Source organism: Lachnellula hyalina (genome assembly GCF_007821495.1).
Source record: "Lachnellula hyalina strain CBS 185.66 chromosome Unknown contig00002, whole genome shotgun sequence".
NCBI classification, from domain to species: Eukaryota; Fungi; Ascomycota; class Leotiomycetes; order Helotiales; family Lachnaceae; genus Lachnellula; species Lachnellula hyalina.
In genome coordinates this window covers 362,690-379,278 of record NW_022157116.1, presented here as the reverse complement: position 1 = coordinate 379,278, position 16,589 = coordinate 362,690, and the positions used below count along the sequence as shown (strand labels likewise).

Here is a 16,589-nt window from a genome sequence, read left to right as displayed (position 1 = left end):
AGTGTTAACAAATTCCCTGCGATATTATACTTAAAAATTCTTGTGGTTTTAAAGATACCGTCACGTGTTGGCGAACAACCTTTCTTCCAGGAACATCTTTTGAAGATATCGGGCTTTTCGAGACGGCAGGAATGATCGCCGATGCTGTCGACCTCATCCCGTCTTTCGTCAGGAAATGACCTGTCAATTCTCAGCATGAAACACTTCCAATGAATACAAGCCGATAAATCTGAAGGCTGGAGATGCGTCCCGAGATCTTGGGTTCTGGGCCATCACACGCAATCAATACCGCAACGCATCAAAAGCAGATTCGATGGCAAAAGCACTTTTTCGCATCCAATTGTGTATGTGACTGGCTGTGGTGACCAACCGGCAAGCTTTGTTCCCAAGAATACTATTTTGAGATTTTGCATATTATTGATTGCCTCGAGCATTTTTAGACCCTGCGGGACGGTTTCCGAGATCCCTGTTACACCAATGATCAGAAGCCGGTCAGTTTATGCTATCTGTATTCAACCGAGCGGCATCTTCAATCTCGATTATGGGTTTCTTTACAGCAAGTTCCCGCTTCCGTGTAATTCTACTCTGGACGGCGGCGTTACTCGTTCCAATCACCCCCGAGTTCCTAAGTATCGAATGCATTTTCTTCTGTGTGCTACTCGGAGGTCCTAGGCCCTCTTCTCGAGTAACATTATTCCCACGTCGGGACTTGTGCCCTATTTCTTTTGTCCACCTTCGCGACGTCGCAATGGAGTATTGACGGTGCCGTTTAGGACAATTTCGCTGCTTTGGAACATGGAACTGAGGCGTTGTTACACAGCAGTATTTCCTCGACTCGAGGAACGGCTCTCTCAATATTAAGGTCAAGAGAATCCCACGTTTTTTGTACCATCGAACTGGACCTGATTGATCCGCCAGCGAGAGCTCACCCCTTCTACCGCAATATTTGGGCGCTGATTTGCAATCTTAGGGTAGCAAGGGACCGGTCGCGAACTATGACGATACCTTTGCATGAGACCGAGGGCGGCACGATAGTTTCAATCATTTTGTCGCTGGTATCGATGGCTATTTTATCAGTATGCCTATGTGGAGATTCATTATCCCAAACTGCTGGCCCCTCCAGGCTAATGATAGACAGCTCGAAGAGTGCAGAATGTGCGAGATTGGTCCCAACTTCCTCTTGTATGTTGGTGTAAGTCTATATATCCTAAAATTACTATCGGCCCTTGCGCGTTGGCTGATCGTTAGGAAGTGGTTCTACTTATATACATCGACTCGATCATATTTGTCTTGGGAACCGCCATATTGTCAAACGGATTTGGAGTGGATTTCTCTCAGGACATATGTTCCAAGGCTATCTTGCTATGTCTTGGGTGTTATTTGACAACCAAAGTAAGTACTAATCTGCACTCGGTAATCATAGAGCTCACAATGCGCAGGTGGTACGTGTAAATAGTCCAGGGCAAGAGTGGTTGACTGACTATAGCAGTTTCTTTACTACTTTCTGGTTGAGCGTGCGGTATGTAAAAAGTCCTCAGCCAAAGTCGTAGTACTGATATCCATCATAGTACGTCATCCGTCGATCTTCAAACCCAAGAATGAAAGACTGGCTATACTTGTTTAACACCTTTGGCATGTTGAGTAAGTGCTGTCGAAACCAAAAAACTCTGTCGATATTGATTTCTGACAGTTCCATATTGTATTGTCATTGTGTTGAACTTCTACTTGTGAGTATTCATAATTATTGTCCTTCCGTTTCTCAGACGTTTGGAGGCAGTGACCAACATGTCCTACACAGCCGGTTCGCAGTTTATGAGAACCATACATGCAGGATTGGGATGAAGAGGGTCGCCATGGGACCACTGATAGGATTTGATATACTTGTAAATGTAAGTCGTACGTCGTACACTCATACTTCAATCTCGAGGCTCATAACTCAAGGTGTATCTGACCTCGTTATTCCTGATTCCTCTTCGTGGTAAGTCACATCCTCATCTCATCTCGACCATCGCTTAAAGTATTTAGGACTCTACTCGTACAGAATGAACCGCACGTCACACGTGCGAGTTATCGCCCTCCGCATATTTATTGGAAGCTGTTGCACCCTGGTTTCTAGTGTTGTGTAAGTATATTTACCACATACCCCTCAATTTCAGGGTGCTTATCATCAGACTTCAGTAACCTTACAGTATTACTAGCCATGAAAGGCGAGCCAGGTTGGATATGTCTCATGTGCTGCAACATCGACAGTATGATTGATTACCTCCAAACAATTTCTCCACAAAATAACTCTTTCCTAGTCCTCTTTAGCGTTCTTGTACTGCACTGGATAACCTCCAAAGACAACGCCTCAACCTTTTCATCATCGCAAAACGTCGCTATCTACAACATCAGCCGCGATCGAGAAAGCCCAGTGTTTGCCCGATACTCCAACCGAAAGATGGCCCATAGCCCCGGCCTAGCCCAAGACGACCTTGGACTTAGCGAGTACAGAAAAAGAGGCGGAGTTACGACATTAGTAACTGCAATTGGGGAATCCGATAAAGACGAGCACGCGCATGTTCCGAATGTCATTACGGTCGAGAGTGAGCATGTTATAGAGGTAGAGCAGGGAATGATTAGCGATAATGAAATTGGTCCACATATTGGAGGAATGATAGAGAGCACTGAAAAGCTGTTCCAGAAGAATTAGCGTAAAAAATGAGAGGCGTTCCGATTATCTATTAGTTACATATGGGAGTTAGGTCCATCTTGGCGGCATGGAACGTGCTAGTTGGGGCCGAGCGTGCCGTTATGTATATTAATCATCGATCATTAACAATTTGATAAACATATTTATATATCCTCTGCCAGCTCCTTATCTAATCACTCCCATGGATCTCCGCCCGGTCTCTCCCGTGAACATACGGAGCAAATGAACTGTAATGTGATCAAAAGAAAGTGACGATTCTCTCCTGAGAGAACCTACCTACTCCGGAGTGATAAGTGAGGCAAGGAAATTCAGGAGCTCGCTCGCTTCGCCACTTGAAATACACCACGGCTTCCCAACCTCAGAGAAATCAAATTCATCTACATATCATCCTAAGTTTTTACAAATTCACATAAATTCTCATTGCCCATTATCCCTCTGAATCCAGATTAAAACTCACCCATATATTTTCCTTAATCACGTGAAGTGTACCCCACCCTTGGCCAAACAAATCATCCCACTCCCCTTCCCCTATCCCCCATGCGGTACAACTTTTAGCAGTTCTCCACCCCCGGGCCCGGTACTTCAAACCTAATTATCAAAAAATGGATCCAATTGCCATTATCTAAAGGCCTTACTGTAAATGGACTCACTCGTTATCAGTACTCTATGAAAACCCCGTTTGCTTATCAGATACGGATCGGGCACTTCAGCCTTCCATCTTGGCCTTCCATCTTGCGGGCGAGGACGGGCGATAGGAGTTTGTTCAAGTACCTGAGTAGGTACTTGAACACATCCATATTTACTTGTAGCTGCCTCCATCTTTATCTTCATCTTCATCTTCATCTTTCCGCTGCGCTGTGAGATATTGAACGAGGAGAAGAAATACGATGGCATTTAAGCGCGTGAGGGAATATGTCTCGCATCCATATGAGCACCCTGGTGAGGGTAAGCTTGTCCGGAAACTTGGTATGTCCTCATTTCTATTCTGTCCACGACAAGAGACAAGTGCTGACTGAGAACTTAGATTTCTTCATCCTGACCTTCTGCTGTCTGATGTATTTCACAAATTATCTGGACCGGTCCAATCTAGCAAACGCATATGTAAGCGGCATGAAAGAGGACTTGAAGTTCAAGGGCAATCAATTCAACCTTATTAATACTATATTTACTGTCGGGTATGTGTGTTTTGGAGTAAAATCTCAGCAGAGGTGACATAGGCTAATAATGATGGATGCAGATATATTCTTGGGGCCATACCGTCTAACCTCGCCCTCTACCATCTCAAACCCCGCATCTTCTTTCCGCTCATGATGCTCATCTGGGGCGCCCTCACTATGGTCACAGCAGCGGCCCAACACCCTAGGGATATAATGGCCATTCGCTTTTTCCAAGGCCTGGCCGAGTCCTCTACTTTCGTTGGGACGCACTATATCCTCGGCTCCTGGTAGTAAGTTATCTGCATATTATTTACTTCCTTCCCATCTAGGGAATTTGCAGCTTGTCTCTTTTCGTAAGACATGCCTTGGGACTCCTCATTTGTAGCTACAACCTCCGTTCCAGAAGCACGTAGTCAGAAGTAAAGCTAACTCCCCGTTCTCATCCAGCACAGCCCGGGAGCTCGGAAAACGCAGTGGTATTTTCACATCATCTGGTCTCGCAGGAACCATGTTCGGCGGCTTTCTGCAAACAGCAATCCACTCCTCGCTAGACGGTGCAAAAGGGCTCAGCGGCTGGCGCTGGCTCTTCATTATCGACGGTTTGATCACGATCCCCATCGCGCTCTATGGCCTCTTCCTCTTCCCCGACACACCGTCCACAACATCCGCATTCTACCTCACGTCCTCAGAACGCGCACTAGCCATATCTCGCGTCCCAGAAGTTCCCGAACGGAGACCCTGGAATTTGGCGTTCGTCAAGCGCGTGTTCACGAGCTGGTATTGGTATGGTTTTGTCATGTTGTGGATTATAGCTGGAGAAACGGAATCCTTTTCCTCGAATTCATTGCTGTCGATTTACATGAAATCTACGAAAAAATACACCGTTGCACAGCTTAACAACTACCCCACTGGTGTACCGGCCGTCGGAATCATATCCACGCTTCTCTGGGCTACTCTGACCGATTTCCTCGGCGGCAAGCGGTATCTGGTTGGATATTGGATCGCCGTTACGGGGATCGTGACTTCGGCGATGATTTTGAATCCTGGCGCTAGTGTCGCGAGCAAGTTCGGGGCGTTTTATTGGGCTGGTAGCGTGTATGCTTGCCAGGCGACGTTCTTTGCATGGGCGAATGATGCGATGCGATATGAGGAGGATAGTTTGAGGGCTGTGGTTATTGCGAGTATGAATACAGGGAGTAATGCCGTGAATGCCTGGTGGTCCCTGTTGTTTTATACGGCGGATATGGCACCCAAGTTTACGGTATGTTGAATACTCCGTCCAGCTTTTGAAATTAAGACTGGGAGAGTGGTGTTATGTTATACTTGCTAACTTAGATGTAGAAAGGCATGTGGGCTATGATTGGGACTTGCATTGCGTTAGCACTCTGGACGAGCGGATTGTTGTATATGACGGATAAGGCGGAGAAGAAGAGGCTCGTTGAAATTACCAGTGAGAATGTGGTGGTGGAGAAGAACTTTGAAGCTTCAGCGGGTGAGGACGTCAATGTATGAGCTGATTTGTATCGATCATGCTCGAAGAAGTACATTAGCAAGACGAGGGAAAATAGCCAATACCGACCAAACGACCTAGAAGAATCTCATAAAGCGCCCATTCTAAACTCATTCGTTCAAGACTTTATAGGCTCACTAAGAACTTTTGTAATCAGTCCACTCATAGTCTAGCCGCCTTCCCGTAGCGAGCCGTCCCTGAAGTATTTCATCTAGTACAAATTCGCCCCATTTTTGCAGAATATCCTATATCAAATAGACACTAGCTTAGTGCTAACTCAATGCTATTTAGCGTAACAAGACATACCGAGGTATACTCTACCTAGGTAACGGTAGCGATTCATAAGAACTCATTATTCATAGGTATGGTTTGAAACCGCCAACATGATAAAATTCCGGCTTGTTGTTTTATTTTAGGATGCAACGCTCTTCATATCTTCTTTGTCGTAGAGATCCAAAAATCCACTTTTGCCGAATCTAGCCCTGTTTTTTATCCTTCCTGTCTGACTAACAGCTTATTACAGCTTAAATACCTAAGAGGGGCTAGGCAAGCATAATTCTACGCTAGCGATATTCGCAGAACGACCGTATTGAATCTCACATACAACTCTGCTCTAAGGTACTCACTGATAAGATCGTTCGTTCTGCCTCCTTGAAAGACCCTGATCTGAATTGCTGAGCAAGAAAGCAAGCAGGGGCCTGAGATCGCATAACTCCACCAGTTCCTTCCCCCACTTTCCGGATTCAGAAATGTAGGTCACCTCACTTCACCTGTTCTCTCATCAACACCACACTACACACCACAGACCAGACCAAGGCCATAATAGCACGAGATTAATCACTATGCGCAGATTCAGCAGCATGTCGACGGAGAAGGCTGGACTTCCTGGCTCGCACCCAGTGACAATGCCCAATCGCCAAGTTTCTACTTCCAGCGTAATGTCGGACGATGCTGCTATTCCCTCAACCGATCCCAAAGACGTGAGTTCTCTCCGGGTTCTTTAGCATTTGTACTTGAATTCTAACATGGGCTTTTGATTCACAGACTACGGGGCTCTTAGCAGAGCGTCTGCAAGCTTGGAAACATGCAGTGGGGTACCTCGAGGACTATATTGGCGCCATTGAGAAGGCCAACAAGGCGCATGGGAAGGAATACGAGAAGGTCTTGAAGGTAAGGCGCCAATTATGGTCTTAATGGACAGTAACTTAATCGATATAGACGATCCAAAACCCGTTGAGGGAAGGGCACCACTTTGATCAGAGCTTGGGAGGAATGGCCGGACTGTTTGAAAACATGAGGCAGAACACCCAGGTCCGTTGTGATCATTCTTTCCTTTATAAGCACACGCTAATGGACCCCCAGGGTGTGATCAATACTCACTTAGAAACCGAAAAAAACCTCAAGGGCTCTGTCCTCCCTATCCTCGAACGCCTACACAAGGAGATCAAAAACAAGTCGAAGGAGCTAGCATCTGGAGCTGGCAAGAGCGCTAAAGAAGTCGAGAAGGCCCGAAACACTACCCAGAAGCATATCGAATTACTAGGACAGCAAACAGCAAACTTTGAGTCCAGCGGCGGCAAAATGACTGCGGCGGAAGATCCGTATGTTGTGCAAAGAGGTGTCTTCCACAGACTGGCCACGCAGATAATCCACGAGAACAACAACCGCCATGATCTTATAGCGGTGCAAAACAACTTTGCTCAATTTGAACAACACGTTATTGAAGTTATCCAAGCGGCACTAGAATCTTTCAATCAGTTCGTCGGTGGACAAGCCCAGAAGGAGCAACAACTCTACGCCGATATTCTTGGCACAGCCCAATGCATTCCTTTCGATTTCGAGTGGACGCAGTTTGTGCAAAGAAGTGGCAATTTGCTCGTTGACCCCAATGGTTCCGAACGTACGATTGACGGTGTCGCTTTCGCAAACCACGACCACAAGAGCACCAAGCCCCTGATCGAAGGTACTCTCGAGAGGAAGTCTCGAAATAAGCTGAGTTTGAGTGGCTACTCGACAGGATACTATGTTGTCACGCCCTCGAAATATCTTCACGAATTCAAGGACAACGAATACCTTAAGAAGGATCCCGTCCCTGAAATGTCGATCTACCTTCCAGATGCCACTATCGGTACCACCAGCGGCGAAAAGTTCAATGTCAAGGGAAAGGACGTGAGCAAGGGCATTGGAAGCAAACTTTCAGGGAGTTCTGAAATTTCATTCAAGGGACATACAGCTTCTGACGCGCAGAAGTGGTCTGAAGTCATCAGATCTTCTGCTGCAGCTGCTGGGCCTTCTGCCGCATATAGTGGAAGCACCCCAACTTCTCCGGTTAGCCCCGATGAGAAGAGAGTTAACTCATTTCCACCTCAGTATTCTGCAGGTAGCTCTCCTGATACCAAAGCAGGGCCTGCTCCAATCCAAACCACAGGAGTCATTGGCGGCAGTACTGTTACTTCACCTGTGGCGGCAACGCCTACCAGTGCTGCAGAGAAGATGTAAAATGTTTTGCCATGTCAATCAACAAGCAAACATGTGAGAATTGAGCTTTAAGGAGAGGGTTGAACGGGGATGATGATCAATATATATAGTAACGCTCATGACATGAATATACCCTAATACATGTATCAAATTTACTTCAAACACGCTGTAATCATGCAGGTAGGTGTTTCTTACATATGGCAAGTAGCCTCTGCCTAGGCATTTTTTGGGGGTGGAAATTCTCCGTATTACCGACCCGTGATTTCGAGTCCCCTTACCCGGCCCTCTATAAATGGACTCCTTGGCGTAGATTGATAGAATCCTGTACGTAGATCTGACTAGCTCTTTTACCCTAGTATATTTCCTTCAAGCCACAGAATAAAACAATCTTAAACTGAATTCGGACCTCTTAGAAGCCTGTATTTATTAGATCTAAGCTCTCTAAGTGGTGCGGAGTATACCCTTTAAAGGTCCCATTCAGGTGTGCCTGTCAAACTTCTACAAAGTCGGGTTCCCTTTATGATTTCATCATCCCAAAGAGGAATCGGTGTTGTTAAGAATAGTCCTCGCTACGAGCCTAGGATTCTCATTCGTCCTTCTCTATAAGGCTGTGTTTCAGACGCAAGGCGAAGCATGATGATTCAAGCCTAGAGGATCTTTAGTTTAAGGATTCACGTAATTTCGCGTAGGCGCGTTGGAGGCACAGCAATCATTCTGATCCTGATGTATATGACTTGGGCATTCTGCCCTTTCGATTTCATTTCGTATAATTATTCACAGCAACCATTGACATTCCTCACATCGTAATCGGAAATTCACACTCCACACCTATAAATTGATTCCTACCCCTTTTTATACACCGAAAAAGAAAACATGTCTACTCAATATCCAAACTCCGCTCAACACGAAGCAGTCTCCCCTCAAATTACTGGTGCCTCTCCCCAAATAGGAACTGTCTCTCCTCAGATCACAGGCATAACAAATACGCCTCCACCAGCACACGACGCTCACTCTCCCGTACAACCTGATACCACGACCGCAAGGCCCCATCAAGAAACAATCGAGAGCATGAACAGTGGTATGGAAGTCATGGTTCACCCCCCAAGCTACAGCAACGGCGCTGCTCCCAGCCCCGGCGTCAACGAGAAGTCGGGGTATCTAGGCCACGACCAACCAGTTGCGCAGCCCCAGCCAACATATGCCCAAAATTCTAATCCTCAAGGTTTCGCGCAGAACAACTATGCACAGCCCCCACCACCCGAAGGACACTATGCTCAGGAACAGCAGCAGCAAAAAGGCGCCAATGCTCCAGCAGCTCCCAGGAACAACTATCAGATTGCGACGCCTTTGGGGTCTCTGCAACAAGGTCCTTCGCCGGTAGATTGCCCCGTGTGCGGTGTGCGGGAGATGACGAGGACGGAGTTTGTGTCGGGGGGTACTACACAGTGAGTTATATATAGTTAATCTATCACTTCTACTACTATTCATTACACGTAAGCCATGGTGAATTTTATAGGCTAACCAGAAAAAAATCTACAGTCTTTCCGCGGCGCTTTGCTGTTGTTGTTTTTGTCTAGGCTGTGTGCCGTATCTTGCGTCTTGGTTCAAGGATTGTGAACATAAATGTGGCAAGTGCGGGGCGATTCTCGCGATTTGGCATAGAAGTGGGCGGACTGAGGTTCTGGCTCATGGACACCCGTAGAGGAGTCGAGTCGGTTGTATGTGGCTGGTGAAGGAAGAAGGGTGATGAATACAATGATTGCGAGATTCAGCATATTGGTGCTTGGGGCTGGTGTTGCTCAGGAAGTATCTTATATCATATGGAGTCGTGGCTATGGCGTGGACTGGTGAGACTTCAGGGCTTTCATTTGTCGACTGTTGATACCTGGAATAATATGTCTTTACAGCAAGTTAGCTGGCAATTATCGGAATGAGAAAAGCTATTTCACAGTGTTTTCAGGGCCCGTGGGATTACTAGTCGCGTTTCCAAACCCTTTCAGGACAGACGGGTCTGGGATCTAGGTTGTCGGAGTATGTGTGCCAAGAGGTGCGTAAGGCTTGCATACTTTGCAGTAGTTGGTGTGTGGTGTCTTTATACTTGTCTCAGTACCGTGTTTGTGCATATATTATTGGCTGATATCACAGGGCTCTCCTTATGGGGAGGGGCTCAAACCTCCAGATCCTGCAAGCACTGGAACATTCTCACAGCCTCATACCCCAGCGAAGCAGTTCTCACTTGGAAGCACGCAGTTAAATAGTCGCTGTCGATATGTCCGAATGCCAACTTTAGGTGTATGTTGTTCTACTTGGGAACTTGGGAACTGAAGCCTCACAACCTAAAATTCGCCTAGGGTAAGGCAATCAAGGTCAATCACTGAACCTCCCTGGCATGCTACCTAGGTAGACAAGACATGTCGGTATGACCAGAAAAGACCTATCTGAGGCACGGGCAATTCCTTTCTTTCCTTTGCGACTTACGACTATCAACCAGTTCGGAATGTTATGATAGTCACGTGATCTTAACTGACAGCGCCCATCTCTGCATACAATACTCGATTTCCAGGTTGCACTCGATCTCCCACTTTTTAATTATCACCCAGGATTGCAGTCTAGAGGCATTCACATGAAGTGCATAGCATACAAGTACAGGTCGGGTCGAGTCAGGTAAACTGTAAAGCGCAATAGTCCGGGATCGATGCACTTTAACCACAGTCAAATCACCCGCCAAGGGGGCGGGAGCGGGGGTGGAGGTCGCGGATGTGGGGCCAAGACCAGCAATACTATAAACATGCAGCTTGAGAAGAAGTTGATCGGGTGTGGAGAGCAGGCTTCCACATTCCAACAGTAAGCCTCAGTAGTCTGTTGCAATGTAGTCGGAATGCGATAGCTCTACCTAAATAGGGATCCACTACCTACTACCTAACCTACCCTACCTACCTAGGTATGGATTTCACCAGCTTGCGCGGCAGCTGCGATCACCCGCGACACTACTCGCGACGTTACCGTTTACTTTTTCGGGGACAGGCGGGTTTTTATCTTAGTAACCCGCCGCTTGCTCATGGCTCTTTCAGCCTCGATGTGATGGACAATGCTCGCCCTTTCCCTCGCCGCATGGTAATCGTGGACCATCCTTGTCAATACCTCGTCGATCCGCGTCTAACCCTGTCTCTATTCTTATTATGCTTTAGGATTGAACCTTAACAGGACAATTAACGATTTCGCCTCTCTCAATGGTACCTCTTGTTTCTATTCTGTCTGCCTGTAAAACTTCCGAACCACACACCTTGGAGATGAGTCTTTGTAGAATTTTCGGCAGCTGGAAATGCCTTCGCAAAAGTTATCCATAGAAGAACATGGGACCTCCTCCACCAGTCTCGTAACAGACCAAGACGCCAAGTCGGAATCTGCAGCTGTTGCCCCGCTCAGAATCGAGAGAGTCTTTCCAATCTGGTTACAGGTCTCGAGCAGACAAATAGACATAGCGCGTAAGTCGAGACCATGTCAACTGCATTCCAAGATCAAACCCATAACTGAGATATAGCACCTTCATCTTCACCATCGCGAGGGACGAACGACCAGACCCCATTCAAGCCACCTACCAATAGCCCGAAACCAGCTCCACGAGAAGATGATACACCTACAGGGTCTCCCATTGTATCTACCGTGCCGCCAGCGCTGACCGCCGAGACAGTCGGTGACTATTATGTCACCAGTAGATTTGGGTACTTCTCCGATGGTCGAGAGAGCGAGCCTGTGGTGAAAAGAACAGCAACGGATCGCTGCGAGGATGAACGAATTCATGTACCAGGAGCGATCCAGCGATTTGGAGCTCTCGTTGCCATTAGAGAATCCCCCAACGGGATTTTCCTTGTCCGACTTGTCAGCGAAAATGTCGGGAGCATTACCGGTCTCAGGCCGCAAGCATTATTTGAGTTAAGATGCTTTACTGATATCCTGGTTGGATCCGACAAGAAAGAGTTTGTGAAAAGGGCTAGACTCTCTCGCTCTTGGACCCCCGAAAACGATTTCAGAACAAATCCAGATGTTTTCACAATCTCGTTGACAAGTCTGCTTGGTGCTCCCAGACCTCTCTTCTGCGCTGTACATTTTAATGTTGCATCTGATCTCATTATTGTCGAATTCGAGGCAAGAATTGATGTTTTTCAATCCGCCGAATCTGTTTTCCCTGATAAGCCTGTCTCAGCCACCAATGACAAAGTTCCCGAGGAAATGCAACATCCAAGAACCACCAAAAGAAAGCTTCTCTCCCTTGATCGTGAAAACGGCCGGCAACTTGGTTCAATGGAATTATTTCACATCCTCTGTGAAATTCAGGTAGGCTTATTCTCATGAAAAAAACGCTTCCTTTCTGAGAGACGGGAGCTCTGCAAGAGATAGCTTCTAGCCTCCTTGGCTCTCTCGAAGCCTTGATCTTTCACTATGCTAATTCGTTGGGGCAGGCCCAGATGGCAAAGGCCGACAGCTTAGCATCACTTCTCGATATTGCTGTTGATCTAGTGCATGAATTAACCGGTTCGTCACATTCTGCCCGTAATCTCGGGGGGTTTTTTTTGGAAGGGGGGCGGGGCTGGAATCATTAATCCTATCAATACTAACTTGCAAATAGGCTTTCACAGAGTTATGATCTATCGATTTGATGAGAACAATGAGTAAGATATTCCGCGCAACTTTCAACAGTCCTACAGATGTGTTCATTACTCATAACCCCTTTTCATATTGTCAGTCTCTTTCTCCCCGGGATCTAGAAGTTTCCGCACATCGGAGACAATAAAGAGCTGATGGATACTATAATGTTTCACGGGTTCCAAAAGACATACATGTTAAGGGGTCGGTGTATGAGTAATTACCACTGTTTTTCTGAACTTTCGAAGAATTTCCTATGTTTTCCATGGGAGATCTAAAATTAACTTGGTTAGTGGGATAGTGGTAGCCGAGTACTTCCATCCGAGAGCGACAACAGATTCGTACCTCAATCTCCATTTTCCGGCATCCGATATTCCTCCACAAGCGCGCGAGCTTTATGTTATTAATAAGATTCGAATTCTTTACAATCGAGAGGAAGATACGGCTAGACTGTTATGTCGCACGCTTGAAGATGCGAAGAGCCCTCTTGATATGAAGCACTCGTATTTGAGAGCCATGTCACCAACCCACATAAAGTACCTCCGAAATATGGGAGTGATGGCAACAATGTCGATTTCTCTAATGGTCGACAACAAACTTTGGGGTTTGGTAAGTTGTCACAACTATGGATCCGGGCTACGTGTATCTCTACCCGTGAGGGAGTTGTGCAGATCGATAGGGGAAGTTTGCTCAACACATATTGAAAGATTGCTCCATGCAGCTCGTCTCAGACTCCGAAAGCCGCTGTCAGGAGCACCTAACAAGACGTCGCCTAATGCATTCATTGCAGCCTCTTTTCCGGATCTCTTAAACATGTTCGATGCGGATCTTGGATTCTTAGTAATTGGAGGAGAGGCAAGGACTATTGGCAAGATTCATGCGTACAGCGAGGCTATTGCACTCCTTCAATACATCCGTCAACGATCCTTCACGGAGGTGTTTGCGACACAGAATGTCAACAAGGATTGCCCAGATATCATATATGAACCTAGGCTTGCAGTCCTCGTAGGTATGCTGGTCATCCCATTAGCCGCCAATGGCTCCGATTTCATCGTATTTTTTCGGGAGACCAAAGAGAAGGAGATAATATGGGCAGGAAATCCCCATGAAAAAGAAAATCCAGGCAATACAGCATATCTGGAACCTAGGAGCAGTTTTGCAAGATGGACTCAGAAAGTTACTGGCACGAGTCGAGAGTGGAGTGAAGATCAAAGTTAGTCCATCCGCTTCGTCAACAAGCAGCTTTTAAGTCGCTAATAGTGCTATAGTCGATTCTGCTACTACCCTAAGTACGATGTATGGAAGGTTTATTGAGGTGTGGCGGCAAAAAGACTCCATTGTTCAAAGGAATCGTATGACGCGTCTCCTGATCAAAAATGCTGGGCATGAAGGTATTACAAGCTCTCATAACGTTATTCTAAGCTAACCACTCTTAGTACGAACTCCCTTGAATAGCATCATAAATTACTTGGAAGTAGCTCTTGAAGGGCCTTTGGACGATCTAGCACGACATCAGATACAGTGCTCATTGCAAGCTTCAAGATCGCTGGTTTTTGCGGCAAATAACCTTTTGAGTCTCACTGAAGCTGAAGAGATAGATTTCAAAGACCACGAAGAAGACGTCGACTTGAGAAGGATCATTTCTGATTTAAGTGAAGCGTTCAAAGAAGGGGGTGCACACAGAAAGTTGGAAATCAATGATGATGAAGCCATTCCAGAATATGTTCGTTGCGACCCATCAGGCTTGAGACAGGTGCTATCAAATCTAGTAACCAACTCGATCGAACATAGCTCTGGCAAGTTGATTCAAATCGGACTTCGGCACCTCAACACAGCAGAGTCTCATGAATTGATTGAGATATTTTTCCAAGATGAAGGCAAAGGATTGTCCGAGAAGGAACTTGACAGCATCTTCCAAGACCTCGAGCAAATTTTAGATGAAGATGAAAGCCAGCCGCTTGACGCCGGAATAGGGTTGGAAACACAACGACCAACATCTATTGGCTTGGGTTTAGCTCTCACAGCAAGGTTCGTTCGCCTCAATTTGGGTCAAATCAGCATGTCATCAGAACCTGGAAGAGGGACGAGAGTTTCAATCAAAATCCCCTTTCGCAAAGCGCTATCCCAGAACACTCCGATAGGTCTTTCACTCCCAACTTCTCTGGGTGGTATTCCTAGCAGACCTTTTCCAACGACTGAGAGAGGATCACGACGATCTGCCCACCCAGGCAAGATTGACATCACCACAGCCCCAATATTCACAGCTTCTACGGACAACAACTCAGCATCCGAAATTCCTACCACAACACCGCCTACATCTTCCGATAACCCGAGCAGTCACTCATCCACTCGCTATCCATTCCCAGAAGTACTCGTCCACCACCCAAGATTCCGCGTCTTGGTAGCTGAAGACAACCCGCTGAATAGTCGTCTCTTGGAAACCCGGTTGAAAAAACGAGGCCACACTGTGAAAGTGACGGTTGATGGACAACAATGCGCAGACATATACGAGCGGGATCCCGCGGCCTATGATCTTATCCTCATGGATTTACAGGTATGTACACCTTCCATAATGGGGTTTACAAAAGAACAAGAAGTACGCCCAATGTCCCAAGCTAAGCATCACAGATGCCCCTCGTAAACGGCGCCGCCTCAACGCGTCTGATCCGCGCCTTCGAGAAATCTACCCGCCCAAACCTATCCCCAGCTGCCCACTCCTACGGCCGCATCCCCATAATCGCCGTCTCGGCCTCGCTCTCCGAGTCGTCGCTCAAGGACTACCTAATGACTGGCTTCGATGGCTGGATACTGAAGCCGATTGATTTTTCTAGGCTCGAGATTATGATGGCGGCTACGCGGGATGAGGCGATGAGAAGGGGGTTGAGGTATGGGAATGAAAGTTGGGATATGGGGGGTTGGTTAGGAGGGGGTGGAAGTGAGAGTGAGGGCGGGGTTGAGACGCCGCGGCAGAAATGATGAGTTGAAGGTGGCGATCACCCGATCATGACCTGAGATGAAAGGAGATGGAGCACCAGTGGGTGACAGAATTACTTACGCACGGACTTCAAACACCGAAATCGCGAAATCGCGATTTCAGCAATTCCTATAACTCTAATTAAAACCTCAATATTGCTACCACCACTCGTCGCTCTAGCTATACAACCCTTCCCCCTAAACCTCTTGCTGGTAGAGAAGCTATAACTATGCGCAAATCCTGATTCTACAATGCAATTAAATATAGTCCTAAGGGGAAATCGCAGAGAGCAATTGCTTGTGAACTAGGTATTAGTAAAGGCATAGGATAATATTAGAGGAAATAAAGGGATTCTATAGCTGCTCTAGCACAGAGGAGCACTTGAGGAAGATCTACTAGGCTTAGAAGGCCCTTTAAAGTTACTTAATCAGTCTGCAAAGCGCTTATAAACCTCGAGAAGAATCCCGTCCGAAAAGCATAATATAAAGCGCAAATCAAGCACTATAATTTGCCTATCGGAAGGCGCTAATTATAGTGGAAATTGGAGGAGTATACTAAGGGAGGTTAGAAGTATAAATGCGCTTGTATTAAGAAGGTCCCCTTAGCCAAAAAAGAAAAAAACATCTAGGAGAGAGAGAGCGGAGTATAGAAATGCGTACAAGGGGAAGCCAATTGGAGCAAGGGACATGGGAGGGGTTTCTGAACAAGGACGGTCACAACACTCTTAAGAGAAAACGTCACTTGCCACTTTTCGATCTTGGATTCATATCATATCATATCATGGGACAAGCTTTGCTTTGCGTAACATGCTCTAATTCCCATCCAATGACGTTAGATAGAAAAGCCTAGAGGCCTTCATTGGCATGCGCAAGCCACACGACCACGTGTTTCTATTTCTATTTCTATATCTAGCTATGCTGTCAGCTCAGCCCAGCTCAGCCCAGCTCAGATCAACTCTGGAAAGGGATTCCGGAGGGTGGTTTGTTGCACTTCTCGGGTGCACATCGACGATCTGTTGCAGCAGGTTATTTATTACTGGGTCCCGGGCCAGGGGTACCTGATTGGATGGAGGGTAGAGAGAGTTCGTGCAACTCAGTACTGTACTGTACGCAAAGTCCGTAAGGCGAGGCGAGG

General features: G+C 46.7%; 5 protein-coding genes across 5 annotated transcripts; all 5 read left to right on the top strand.

The window, feature by feature from the left end:
• Positions 1-995: 995 nt before the first annotated feature.
• On the top strand, positions 996-2,692 carry LHYA1_G000276 (uncharacterized protein; the record flags this gene model as incomplete). The annotated part of the gene is made up of 10 exons (XM_031145269.1): positions 996-1,086; positions 1,139-1,192; positions 1,253-1,442; positions 1,487-1,523; positions 1,569-1,641; positions 1,691-1,727; positions 1,799-1,889; positions 1,942-1,978; positions 2,026-2,122; positions 2,179-2,692. 10 exons carry the CDS (start codon positions 996-998, stop codon positions 2,690-2,692), a joined length of 1,221 nt encoding a protein of 406 aa, XP_031009756.1.
• An 887-nt stretch (positions 2,693-3,579) lies between these two features.
• On the top strand, positions 3,580-5,361 carry liz1_8 (Pantothenate transporter; the record flags this gene model as incomplete). Its single annotated transcript, XM_031145268.1, has 5 exons — positions 3,580-3,658; positions 3,717-3,867; positions 3,930-4,139; positions 4,297-5,110; positions 5,191-5,361. The coding sequence occupies 5 exons, from the start codon at positions 3,580-3,582 to the stop codon at positions 5,359-5,361; spliced, it is 1,425 nt and encodes a 474-aa protein (XP_031009757.1).
• An 858-nt stretch (positions 5,362-6,219) lies between these two features.
• On the top strand, positions 6,220-7,858 carry slm1 (Cytoskeletal signaling protein; the record flags this gene model as incomplete). The annotated part of the gene is made up of 3 exons (XM_031145267.1): positions 6,220-6,339; positions 6,404-6,529; positions 6,578-7,858. 3 exons carry the CDS (start codon positions 6,220-6,222, stop codon positions 7,856-7,858), a joined length of 1,527 nt encoding a protein of 508 aa, XP_031009758.1.
• An 852-nt stretch (positions 7,859-8,710) lies between these two features.
• Positions 8,711-9,539, top strand: LHYA1_G000273 (uncharacterized protein; the record flags this gene model as incomplete). Its single annotated transcript, XM_031145266.1, has 2 exons — positions 8,711-9,282; positions 9,377-9,539. The coding sequence occupies 2 exons, from the start codon at positions 8,711-8,713 to the stop codon at positions 9,537-9,539; spliced, it is 735 nt and encodes a 244-aa protein (XP_031009751.1).
• A 1,620-nt stretch (positions 9,540-11,159) lies between these two features.
• On the top strand, positions 11,160-15,457 carry bphB_0 (Cyanobacterial phytochrome B; the record flags this gene model as incomplete). Its single annotated transcript, XM_031145265.1, has 7 exons — positions 11,160-11,322; positions 11,379-12,113; positions 12,465-12,507; positions 12,775-13,694; positions 13,750-13,872; positions 13,918-15,035; positions 15,110-15,457. The coding sequence occupies 7 exons, from the start codon at positions 11,160-11,162 to the stop codon at positions 15,455-15,457; spliced, it is 3,450 nt and encodes a 1,149-aa protein (XP_031009752.1).
• Between the last annotated feature and the right edge of the window lie 1,132 nt (positions 15,458-16,589).